The sequence below is a fragment of the Neofelis nebulosa genome, chromosome 3, assembly GCF_028018385.1.
Source record: "Neofelis nebulosa isolate mNeoNeb1 chromosome 3, mNeoNeb1.pri, whole genome shotgun sequence".
In the NCBI taxonomy this organism is placed as follows: domain Eukaryota; kingdom Metazoa; phylum Chordata; class Mammalia; order Carnivora; family Felidae; genus Neofelis; species Neofelis nebulosa.
The window spans coordinates 161,808,700-161,821,475 of record NC_080784.1 but is presented as its reverse complement, the minus strand read 5'-3'; the positions used below and the strand labels follow the sequence as shown (position 1 = coordinate 161,821,475).

At 39.5% G+C, this 12,776-nt stretch overlaps 1 protein-coding gene across 10 annotated transcripts in view; it reads left to right on the top strand.

The window, feature by feature from the left end:
- PAICS (phosphoribosylaminoimidazole carboxylase and phosphoribosylaminoimidazolesuccinocarboxamide synthase) overlaps positions 1-8,155 on the top strand; it is a 51,724-nt gene extending 43,569 nt beyond the window's left edge. For all 10 annotated transcript variants that reach the window (XM_058722516.1, XM_058722515.1, XM_058722512.1 and 7 more), the window contains one exon: positions 4,791-8,155. In XM_058722516.1, the coding sequence (XP_058578499.1) occupies positions 4,791-4,957 (167 nt within the window). In that variant the 3' untranslated portion in view covers positions 4,958-8,155. The remainder of the gene's footprint in view (positions 1-4,790) is intronic.
- The last annotated feature ends 4,621 nt before the right edge of the window (positions 8,156-12,776 follow it).

The window sequence follows — 12,776 nt, the reverse complement described above, 5'->3', positions numbered from 1 at the left end:
CTTTCTCTGTATGGCTTATTTCACTTAGCATAACACTCTCCAGTTCCATCCACGTTGCTACAAAGGGCCATATTTCATTCTTTCTCATTGCCACGTAGTACTCCATTGTGTATATAAACCACAATTTCTTTATCCATTCATCAGTTGATGGACATTTAGGCTCGTTCCATAATTTGGCTATTGTTGAGAGTGCTGCTATAAACATTAGGGTACAAGTGCCCCTATGCATCAGTACTCCTGTATCCCTTGGGTAAATTCCTAGCAGTGCTATTGCTGGGTCATAGGGTAGGTCTATTTTTAATTTTCTGAGGAACCTCCACACTGTTTTCCAGAGCGGCTGCACCAATTTGCATTCCCACCAACAGTGCAAGAGGGTTCCCGTTTCTCCACATCCTCGCCAGCATCTATAGTCTCCTGATTTGTTCATTTTGGCCACTCTGACTGGCGTGAGGTGATATCTGAGTGTGGTTTTGATTTGTATTTCCCTGATGAGGAGCGACGTTGAGCATCTTTTCACGTGCCTGTTGGCCATCTGGATGTCTTCTTTAGAGAAGTGTCTATTCATGTTTTCTGCCCATTTCTTCATTGGACTATTTGTTTTTCGGGTGTGGAGTTTGGTTAGCTCTTTATAGATTTTGGATATTAGCCCTTTGTCCGATATGTCATTTGCAAATATTTTTTCCCATTCTGTTGGTTGCCTTTTAGTTTTGTTGGTTGTTTCCTTTGCTGTGCAGAAGCTTTTTATCTTCATAAGGTCCCAGTAGTTCATTTTTGCTTTTAATTCCCTTGCCTTTGGGGATGTGTCAAGTAAGAGATTGCTACGGCTGAGGTCAGAGAGGTCTTTTCCTGCTTTCTCCTCTAGGGTTTTGATGGTTTCCTGTCTCACATTCAGGTCCTTTATCCATTTTGAGTTTATTTTTGTGAATGGTGTGAGAAGGTGGTCTAGTTTCATCGTTTTTTATTTTTATTTTTGGGACAGAGAGAGACAGAGCATGAACGGGGGAGGGGCAGAGAGAGAGGGAGACATAGAATCGGAAACAGGCTCCAGGCTCCGAGCCATCAGCCCAGAGCCTGACGCGGGGCTCGAACTCACGGACTGCGAGATCGTGACCTGGCTGAAGTCGGACGCTCAACCGACTGCGCCACCCAGGCGCCCCAAAAGTGGTCTAGTTTCAACCTTCTGCATGTTGCTGTCCAGTTCTCCCAGCACCATTTGTTAAAGAGACTGTCTTTTTTCCATTGGATGTTCTTTCCTGCTTTGTCAAAGATTAGTTGGCCATACGTTCGTGGGTCTAGTTCTGGGGTTTCTATTCTATACCATTGGTCTATGTGTCTGTTTTTGTGCCACCTGCTATGGTCTTAGGATCTCTCTTTACCTGGACATGCATTTTGCCTTTCTCTAGTCTTAGATCTTCTGTTTCCTAGGTCATGTGTCTTCCCCTTTCTCTGTTTACTCCTAATTTGTCAGAGAGCATTCTTAGTTAACTCCCTGAGGAAGGAGTACAGTTGGTAAACTTTTTTGACACCTCATATCTATAACATATGTTTTAGCATAGCCTCATACTCCACAATTTAGTAATGGAATCCGGGGTTGAAAATTATTTTCCTTCAGAATTTTGAAAACATTACTCCATTGTCTTATATAGAGTTATTGAGAACTCTGGCACCTTTCCACCATTCCGATTCTAAGTTGTTTATGAATTTGGTTTCTTAAGTTTTGCAAAGGTGTGTCTTGAGTATTTTCATCTTGGGCTTTCAGTGGGCTCTTTTAATCTGAAATGCTGAGGGGCACCTGGGTGGCTCAGGCAGTTAAGCGTCCGACTTTGGCTCGTTCACGATCTCACAGCTTGTGAGTTCGAGCCTGGCGTCGGGCTCTATGCTGATGGCTCAGAGCCTGGAGCCTGCTTCAGATTCTGTGTCTCCCTCTCTCTGCCCCTTCCCCAGCTCACACTATGTCTCTGTCTCTCTCTCTCAAAAATAAACATTAAGAAAGAAAATCTGGAATGCTGATTCTTTGGGAAATTTTCTTCAATTAACTAATAATTTCCTTCCCCCTCCATTTTCCCTCTTTTCTCATTTTTGGATTTATTACTCAAATTTGAACCATTCTGATTTCTAGTTTTTCTGTCTCTTATTGCTGTACTTTCTGGAATATTCCCTTAACTTTATATTCCAGCCCTTCTATTGAGTTTTTCATTCTAGATACAGAATTTTTAATTTCTTAGAGCTGTTTTTTGTTCTCTGGTCTTCCCCCTCCCCCATCCTTTTTTTTTTTTTAATCTTTGCAATAACATTTTTTTATCTCTCTGAAATTATTATAGTTTCTTTCACATTAGTTCCTTTTCTCACCTATCTGGTGTCTGGTAATCCTTGGCTGTAGAGTGCAGCGTTATAAAAGACCAGTGGGAAGGTCTGTGCAAGTGGATGGCACTTGTCAAAAGTGGGTTCCACTGTGGGGTGATCTGGAAGGGTTATCTTTGAATAACCCCTCACATCAGTGTCACTTCATCTTTTCTCATGTGTGACCAGAATTACCCAAAGAATCTTTCTATTCTCAGTCTCCTCTACCTGGAGGAATAAACCTTGCTGCCAGCATTCTGGAATTTGATGATTTTAACATGTATATAAACTAAATCCCGTTTTCACTGTAGCATTTCTTGCCTCAATTGTACCTGGTGCCCTCCAGTCCACAGAAGTCTGGACCAAAGTCTGTTTTACTTTCAGAAAAATTAAAGATTCCACTATGGTGCTGAAGGGGCAATTGCTCACGTACATTGAATGGGGCAAGGGAACTAATGGCCTAACTGCTTCTCGACTTTCAGCCAGTCTTTTTTTCGGGGGGGGGGGGGGGGGCTCATTTTTCACTTCCACTTCTCCCTTCAGAGGTATCTGGTGCCACTAATTCTACGGCCTTTGCATGGGTTTTTTAATGTTGGTCACATTGCTTTTCCTTTTTCCCTGCTTCCAGTTTAGGGTAAAATTTTCCTATTTTACTAAGTTAGTTACCACTCCGTTTCCTTTTCAGCTGGCCAAATGTTATTGCTGTATCTCCCCGTTCTTATATGTTTATGTCTATTTTATTTCCTTTCCTGTTGTTTTTATTTTTAATTTTTTTAAAGCTTTGGCAGATCATTTTTAGTTAATTCAATATAAAAAATAGGATGCCATTAATAAAAATATTTTTACAGCTGGACATGTTTGGTCTATAGTCAGTAAACATGTATTGAAAAAACCTTTTAGTGTAACATTCAGCTATTTACTGCTGTTTTTATACAGTTTCACGGATATACTTTGTGATTAACCCATCTTTAGATCTTTAGCTAGATATCTGATTGTATCAGCTACTCTAGTGAAAAATTTAGTATGGCTATAAATGAAAGTCTAACTAAATTTACGCTAGGGAATAGTATAGGTATTATCAAGGGAGTTTAGTAAAGGGGAAATGTGACAAGCAAAATTTTGTCCGTTTTTATCTAGTACTGTCCAAGGAGAGAGAGGGAATCCGAAGATTTGTGCATTTTGGTCAGTAGAATTGGGGATAATCTTTTGGGGAAAAGTTTTACAGCGGCCTTTGTAAAATCCTGAAAACTCTATTTCTCTTTCTCTTATGGCATGCTCACTAGACAACCTAATTTTTGGTAGTTAAGCTTTCCTGATATCAGAAAGGGAGTCCTGAGCAATAGGCACAGGTATTTCAGACTCGAGTAGAACCCTGTGCCTAGAATACTACTACTACTAACAGTTGACATTCATTGAGTACTAGATGCCAGGCACTGCTTCAAGCACTTTATCTGTATTCACTTGTTGAATCCTCACATAAGGTAACCACTAGTTATCATTCCCATCTTAATAGATAAGGACACTAAAATTAACGTGACAGCTATCACATAGTAAGTGATGGGGCTACACAAATTGGTTTATTAATACAAACTAATAAATTGTGTGATTTTTACTTTATTCTTACTGGGGGTAGTGGAAGTCAAAGAGCCTGATGAATTCCAAGAGTATTAGGGAATGGAGCTTTGGGATCTATAAGCTAGTTAGTACTTAACTTGAGTGACACAGAGGTAATAGTACCACCCCAAGAAACTCTGCCTGAGCAAACATTTGCCCCCCACAAGGAAGTTACTTTCTTACTATACTGTCTTTTAGATCTTGTTAATATTGAATTTACTTATAACCTGATATTTGGTAAAATTATTCTTTGTTTGGACTTGTTATTGCTTAAAGATTTAGAATAATTCAGTTGCAAAGACAAAAGTAGCAGCTAGAAAATTATCAAAAAGATTAACACACTTCAAGTTTGTCTAAGAACAGGTGCTTCTGTCTACTTGATCTTTGTTTTATTTCTATTGTCTTTCACCAGGGATTTAAAAGTTTATTGTATGTGAAAACAACTTTCGAAAAGGTGAATTTCTTTATAGTTGGATTCAGTGAAAGAGTGATAGACACTGTATATAAAATAGCTTTTCATGGTACAGAATTATTATCCTCTTATAATCTACTTTACCACTCTAGTAGTAGAGATAGAAACTCCTGCAGATCCTACTTTAGACAAGGATGATACAGTAGCTTTTTATGGTCTTTGGTTAACAGGACTTCTCTGAGTGTAAAATAGTTTACTAGGGGGGCCTGGTTGGTTCAATTGGTAGAACATGTGACTCTTGATCTCAGGGTCGTGAGTTTGAGTCCCGTGTTGGGTGTAGAGATTACTCTAAAAAAATAGTTTACTAATGGTGTTTTCATTATTGACAGCTCAATTTTCTGTCTTTTCCGTTTTGAACCATTAGGTCTTGGCTGTTCAACCATACTGTCCCCAGAAGGATCAGCTCAGTTTGCTGCTCAGATATTTGGATTAAACAACCATTTGGTATGGGCCAAACTGCGAGCAAATATATTGAACACATGGATTTCCTTGAAACAGGCTGACAAGAAAATCCAAGAGGGCAATTTATAAGAACATCATTGTTTTGGGGTTTTTTTTGTTTGTTTGCTTTTAGGAAAAAAACTACATTTTTTGTTTAGCTTCAGAAAAAAAAAATCAAAATTTTTTAAATCAGAGAAAACAATTTACTAGTGAATAAATGCTTTTCTAGATTCATGGGTTAGTAGACTATATGGACATAATTATTAGCATTTCTTTAGAGGAAGTGAAATTACTGTAAGAATACTTTTAAAATCTCTTTAGCTATTGTATGGTCATTGTTAGGTAGATAACAATCGGATATATTTCTTAAATGCTAATAATGTCCTATTGTCGAGCTCTAAAGTTACTACTTGACCTTCTGAATCTCAACCCATAAGTTTTAGAAAGTTAAAATGCCTGTATCTTAGAGTGATAAGAGAAAAATATAGTCAGTCCTCTTTTACATTATGATCTTTACAAAATCCTAAGGGCATGTTGTTTTATTTGCAGTCAGTATCTCAGAATAGATGTGTATTTAGCTGTAGACAGAGATGCTGCTTTGTTTTGTTTTTGCTTGTTTTCTTAAGAAAAGCTGAGATGGGTGTTAGGGGTAGGAAAGACTAAGTAAGATAAAGGGATACTGTGGAAGCCATGGAAAGGGGACTTTTCTGAGAACTTCTCTGCTGGGTGTTAGGGCAATTCCCCATGGAAAAAAAAAGTACAGTGTGAATCACCTTTGCCATTCCAAATGAAAGATTTACTTAGCTATTATGGGTGCCTCTGTGATCCTAAAATTCTTTTAATTCTGATAATACATGTTTTAGCCAAACTAACAATCCTCAGCCTAATGTCATTTTTGAAAACTGGAATCTCCTAGTTGATAACCATTAAGTAGTTTCTTTCTTACAACAGAAGTCTGAGCAGGGTACCCAGTGAGATTCACCTCTAAGAGAGCAGTTGTTACTGAGAGGTGTTATAGTTCATCATCAATCTGTAAGCCATATTTGGAAGTCACTGTTAGGTTGTGCAGTCCTGAGTACTTTTTATAGATCACTAAACTTTAATCTGAATGTCCATGAACCCCTTAAACTTCCAGGTAAAATTTTACATATATGTTCACATTTATAAAAATGGGGCAACCATAGTTTTTATCCAAAAGACCTGCATCTTCAAAAATGTTAAGAATCTCTGGGATGCCTGGCTGGCTTAGTTCGTTAGCCTCCGACTCTTGATTTCAGGTTGGGACATGAACTCAGTCATGAGATTGAGCCCTGCATCAGGCTCAACCCTGGGAGGGGGCCTGCTTAAGATTCTCTTACTCTGCCCCTCCCCCACTCATTCTCCATCTTCCTTCCCTCCCTCCCTCCTTCCTTCTTTCTCACTCTCAAAATAAACTTTCTTTAAAAATATTGATCTCTGCTACAGATCAAATCTGGATAAGACCCTTGCAACGGGCTTACACTGTCTATACCTTTTCACCTCCCTCTCAGCTGTTAACAAGCTATCATCTCATATCATTTCTTTTACCTGGTTTCTGTGGGGCAGGGTATGATTGACCTAAGCCACTTCTTTCTTGACTAGACACCAAGATACTCCAACCTCAGTCCTGAAGTTTTTCTTACATTATTCTTTCCCCTTAAGTATTGATGTTTCCTACACAGTCTCTCCATTATTTGTAAGTAATCATTGGAGTAACTCCTTAAGCTAAAACCAGTATTACTGATTGCTGGCGCTGTGTTTGTAGTCTTGTATTTCTGTCTGAATGCTTTAAACTTAATTCATCTTCTACCCAGCCTGTTAACTGTGGCTACACTCACTGCTCCAAATCAGAAGTGTTATTTCATACTTGATGTTTTTCTCTTATATTAGCATCTCACTTATTACCAAGTTTTTAATTAACCCTGTTTACCCATCATCTGTACAAAAGCTTCAAGTGGAGGTCAAATTCTGCATTATTAGGCTGATCTAGAAGGTCTCCATTCTCAGTGTTTTGAAGTTGTCTAGGACTTACAACATAAATTTATAATCTCTTTTGCAGTTTAGGTTCCTTTGAAAATGAATGCCATTGACTCTGCCCGTAGATATTAGAGATTGCACACACAATTTACCAACAGATTTCATTGGTTTTTGGTGTTCCCTTGAAGCCTATCCATGGTCTGTAGTTTAAGAATTACTAATGAAACTCATCAAGGGAACTCGCTTTCCATAATTTTTCAACTGTCACTTAATCTATGAGATTAAAAACCTTAATCTTTAATCTCTAAGAACCTTAAGTTCTTAGAATGAGCTATTAAAATCTATTCTGTTATTAAAATTTGTTAGTTACTAGAGCTTCATCTTCACGCTCTGTGAAACCTTTCCAAATCCCTTCTAGCTACAATGGCTACAAGTAGTTCTTTGTTGGGTTGGAAGCTCCAATAGAGGAGAGGATAGAATCTTATACTTTATTTCCTTCCTCACATTGCCATGTGCTATGCCTGTCTGCTAGAGATGGGAGAATTATAAAAACCATGTTCTGCTTCATTCTTTTAAGTTCACAAGGACAATTAAAAAGATACAATTTCAACATCTATAAACTTTGGCTTTGTTGCTTCTGAATAGTCATTGGCTGTAGTTTCAACTCTTCTATCCCTACCTAGCAAAAACTTCACCTGTTTTTGTGTAGTACATGAAAAAAAATTCAAATATTTAGACTAGTGGATAGAACTGACCTTTTTTTTTCCTTTTAATTTTTATTTGGTAAAGAGATAGCAAGCAGTGGAAGGACACAGATAGAGGGAGACAGAATCCCAAGCAGGCTCCGCAAGGCTCCAGCACAGAGCCCAGTGTGCAGCTTGAACTCAGGAACGGCAAGATCATGACCTGAGCTGAAGTCAAGCGTCAGGTGCTTAACCAACTGAGCCACGCAGGTGCCCAGGACTGACCATTTTTAATGGTCATTATCCACTTCACTACTAGCTTCATAGAAAATACATATATATATCTCCAGTAGTGTTGTTACATTAGTACTAAAGTTCTTACTTGAAAGTATTTTTAACTGTTACCTAAATTAACTTACACAAATTTACCTGGTTTGCCATCTTTAGGTGTTTGTACTTTCTGTGGGCTTGTAGGTAAACATAAAAAGAAGAAAAATTTCTCCAAGTCATGTAGTACTTAAACTTTGTATCATAAAATCATGTTATAGTTGCTGTTGCTTTAATGCCTTCTGAAATGAAAACACTGTAGCCAAATAAAAGACAAAGATAAGTTCTTGTGTGAAGCTTTATTAATTGATCTATTCATGAAATACATGTTTTGCCTGGTTTAATTCTAAGCCCTAAGAAAGCAGCAGTAAATAGAAACAAGACCCCCACTGTCACAAAAATCTTATTGGGGACTACAAACCATGAAAGATCTATCAGGTAGCCTTAGGAAAGTATAAGTGCATATGAAGACTAACCAAGGTGATAGGACAGTGCTGGGAATAAGAGGAAGGCTCTTCTGAGTAGAGCAGAGCAATGATGTACAAGAGCAAGTCATGCAAAAAGGTGGGGAAAATCACTTACTAAACAGGAAGTAAAACAGCTTGGCCTTTTTGACCACCTGCAAACACATGCCACTGTTGCTGGAGCTCTGGTGAGCAAAGGTAAGAATGGAAGATGATTGTAAGCAAAGGCTAGATCACTTGGGGCCTGCAGGCCACATTGATGTGTGAAAGGAAAAAACACTGGAAGGTTTGAGCAGGGACATAACATGACATTTAACATGTTTTTAAAGTTCTCTGGCTAGTGTGTGGATAAGCAAGTTAAGGGACTATTTATTATCCAGGTGAGGGATGATGTGACCTTCAGTAAATTAAATGTTAACGCCTCAACTGCTTCAAATGTAAAATGAGACTAATACTACCTCCCTCATAATGTTAACAGAATTAAAGGAGTCAACATATGTAAAGTATATCCTGACACATGAATATGTAACATTCCTTTGGCATATTGTAGATGAGTGAAACAAATTCACCATGAAAATTACCTTGAATTTATTTTTTAATTACCTTGAATTTAATATTCTGTTCAGCTGATTTCATTTCTAAAAATAAGGGAAAGGGCAGGGAATTAGCATAATAATGTGGCTTATCCACAGTCCATCTTCAGCCCAGCAGTTCTTGGGAAGCCGGTGAAAATGTTTTAATGGCACTTTTTTTGCATTTAACTCACCACAACCTCAAATTACTTGGCATGGAGTTGTTCATCTAGCATTGTGGTACAGTGAAAATAGAATGGAAATAAAAGGATTTTCTTGGGCACATCACTTTGAGCTTCACTTCTCATTTGTAAAGTCGGGCTAAAATCTTTTCTATCTACTTCACAGAGTGGATAAAATGACAAGATATTGTATATGGAAGTTGCTCAGGAATCACAAATGGCTAAATCCATTAGTGCAAAAATAAGGTTTTGAGTACTGATTATGTGCAAGATCCTGGAGATGCAACAATGAACAAGATCCATTTTCTGCCCTCAATCTTGGGGTCTTCCAAGGACAATTTCAAAGCACTACATCATCTTAACCTGGAGGAAAGGAGCAGAGATTCTGAGCACACAAAGGAGGAGGGGATTTAAAGAACAAGTATATGTTATGAGTGAAAAGGAAGGACTCTTAGGAAGGATTCTTAACTCCCCACACTATTCTTAATCCCTCTTAACTTTCTTCATTAAATTGATTACCACTGGACATTGTATATATCTCTCCCAATTAGAAAATACATTCCATGAGTACACTGGATTGTCTTTTTGTTGTTAATTGTATACCTAGCCAACTAGTAGCAGAATGCCAAATACCAGCACATATGAAGCATTCAGTAGTATTTGAAATGGATAAATGTGCAAATTCCCATAGGTATGGCAACCTGGAACTACACGTAACCAAATGTTAAAGAGGAGTGTAACATGCAACGGGACTAGGGAGTAACAGAAGACCTATGTGGGTTGGGGAGGTAGCAAGCTGTATTATAAAGGACCTTCCTTACATGATAGGCTTTTGGATTTCATCCTGAGGGTAGGAGAATGGCATCACATAAATGCTTTAAAATATCACTCTGGTTTGGAAGACTTGCCTCAAAAATGGCAGACAAAATCCATATATTTATATCCTGTTTGCCATGAAACCCCATTAAAATTACAAAAGAAACAGAAACCTAAGAATTCATAGAATTCTGAGGAATTTCTGGAAGCTACATAGTATATGAGATCAGACTGATGCAGAAACCAAAATTGTGAATCCTTTTGCAAAGTCAATGTTCTAAGAAGTTAGAGAATCACCCCTAAGGTACCAAAGGTTCTTAACCTTTGGTGGGTGGGGCTGTTGTATAAAAAACACCTTTGGAGACTGATGAGAGCTACAAAACCTTTTCTCAGAAAAGTTCACACAAAATCTTGGGCATATCAGATGTCATCTGAAACTCGCCTAACCCCATGAAATCTAGGCATAATTAGCTTAAAATCTGTTACAGTTCCAGTCACTGAAAGTCCACAACTCCTTCCATGATTTTTACTAATTTACAAAGACTATATCCTCCTGAACTAGTTCACTAGACCAATAGTGCTGCTTTTACATTGTGCTATATTGACCAGACATGAAATGTGCCAAATACCAATGGACACAACCATGAGCTGGACATACTTTCTGCCCTGAAGGAACTCAGATTAGGGGTTAACATAAGCAAAATCTCATTCAGTTAAAAAAGTTGAGTACCAACTATGTGCCAGGCAGTGTGCTAGAGCCTAAGGATACTTCAGTGAATAAGGGTAAATAGGGCCACTGGCCTCATGGAAATGACGGTCTGTATAAAGAGATAGGCCTTAGATGATGGGTGTTCAGAAGCAAAGAGCTACATTAGAGAGTAATGAGGAATGTTGCCTAGTCTGCAAGGTCAAAGAAGTAAATAAAAAAAAAATTTAATTTTTTTTAACATTTATTTTCTGAAAGACAGAGCATGAGCGGGGGAGGGGGCAAGGAGAGAGAGCGAGACACAGCATCCAAAGCAGACTCCAGGCTCTGAGTTGTCAGCAGAGTCCAATGTGTGGAATCCATGAATGTGAGATCATGACCTGAGCAAAGTCAGACGCTTAACTGACTGAGCCACCCAGGATGCCCTTAATTTTTTTTTAGTATTTATTTTTGGGAGATAGAGCACGAGCAGGGGAGGGGCAGAGAGAGAGAGAGAGAGAGAGAGAGAGAGAGAGAGAGAATATATCTGGTGCAGGCTCCAGGCTCCGAGCTGTCAGCACAGAGCCAAAGTGGGGCTTGAACTCATGAACCACAAGATCATGCCCTGAGCCAAAGTCGGATGCCTAGCCAACTGAGCCACCCAAGTGCCCCTATTTTTTTTTTTAATGTTAATTTATTTTTGAAAGAGACAGAGTGTAAGCAGGGGAGGGGCAGAGCGAAGAGGAGGTGCAGAATTCCAAGCAGATCCCAGGCTCACAGCTGTCAGCACAGAGCCCACAGAGCCCAATGCAGGGCTCGAACTCAGGGACTGTGAGATCATAACCTGAGCCAAAGTCCCACGTTTTACCAATTGGGTCCCCCAGGCACCCCAAAGAAGTAACTTTTTTTTTTTTTTTTTAATTTTTTTTTTTTTTTTTTAACGTTTATTTATTTTTGAGACAGAGAGAGACAGAGCATGAATGGGGGAGGGTCAGAGAGAGGGAGACACAGAATTGAAACAGGCTCCGGGCTCTGAGCTGTCAGCACAGGGGCCCGATGCGGGGCTCGAACTCACGGACCGCGAGATCGTGACCTGAGCCGAAGTCGGCGCTCAACCGACTGAGCCACCCAGGCGCCCCAAGAAGTAACTTTTTTTAACCTGGAACCAGGATACAGAAATATTGAAAGATGAAAACAGGATGACGAGAAAGAGAAGAGACGTGAAGTGGCAGGAGTTAGGATTTTGACAACATTTGAGTCTGCAGCGGTGTTCAATACACTGTCCTGTCATTCTCAAGAGTACTCAATAGGTACTCTGTTCTGACATTCAAATACATCCTGGTATTTAAGTTCTTACAAAAACTCTAAACCTGTCTATATCTATGTATTACTTGAGGTGCATGAAGTATCTTTTATCCCTAGAATAATGTTTTCCTTATCTTACAGTCAGGAAAACTGGGACTCATACATAACTTGTTCACAGGCATTTATAGTGAGTCGCAGAGCCAGGAACTCAACCTAGGCATTCTCACCCCAAAACACATTATCCTTTGGCCTTATTGCCGACTGTTCCTGAACTGGAGCCCAAAGGGCAGCCAAGAGGTTTTCATCAAACGTGCTTCGTACTTGGAAGTTTTGTTTTTTTCTTTTGTGCCTTTCCTTATATTCGCTTCTCTGCCAGACCTCTACCCAGACCCAACCCCAGGTTTTCCTAATCTTTCAAGATCCTTTTCAAGTACAATTCTTTTATGAAATATTATCCAGCAGCAAAGAGAACCGTCTCTCTCCCTCTCTCCTTCAAAGGACTTCCTATGGTTTCTAGCTAGTATATTACCACCCTACAGACCTTTTATTTATCTTCCGTAGGCCGTCACTCAGCTCCGCCTCGTGGGACCAGGGTGCTGCTTCGCCGGCAGCGGTAGCCCCGGAACCGCGTACTGCTTTGAACCAAAACTGTTTGGTGAACCCGTTCTGAACCCACTTCCGTGGTCCGACCCTAGCTTCTTCAGACCGGTTTCAGGTAAGGTGCATCGACTGTATCCAGGCAAATTCCTATAAGATCTCGGCCTCCGATGCTGACTCACGGATGAGTGCGCTTCCGACTTCGAAACGCTAAGCAACTACCAGCTTCCTCCTCCGCTTGGCCATCTCAGAGATCCTCTTCCGGGGTAGAGGTCGGCCCGCC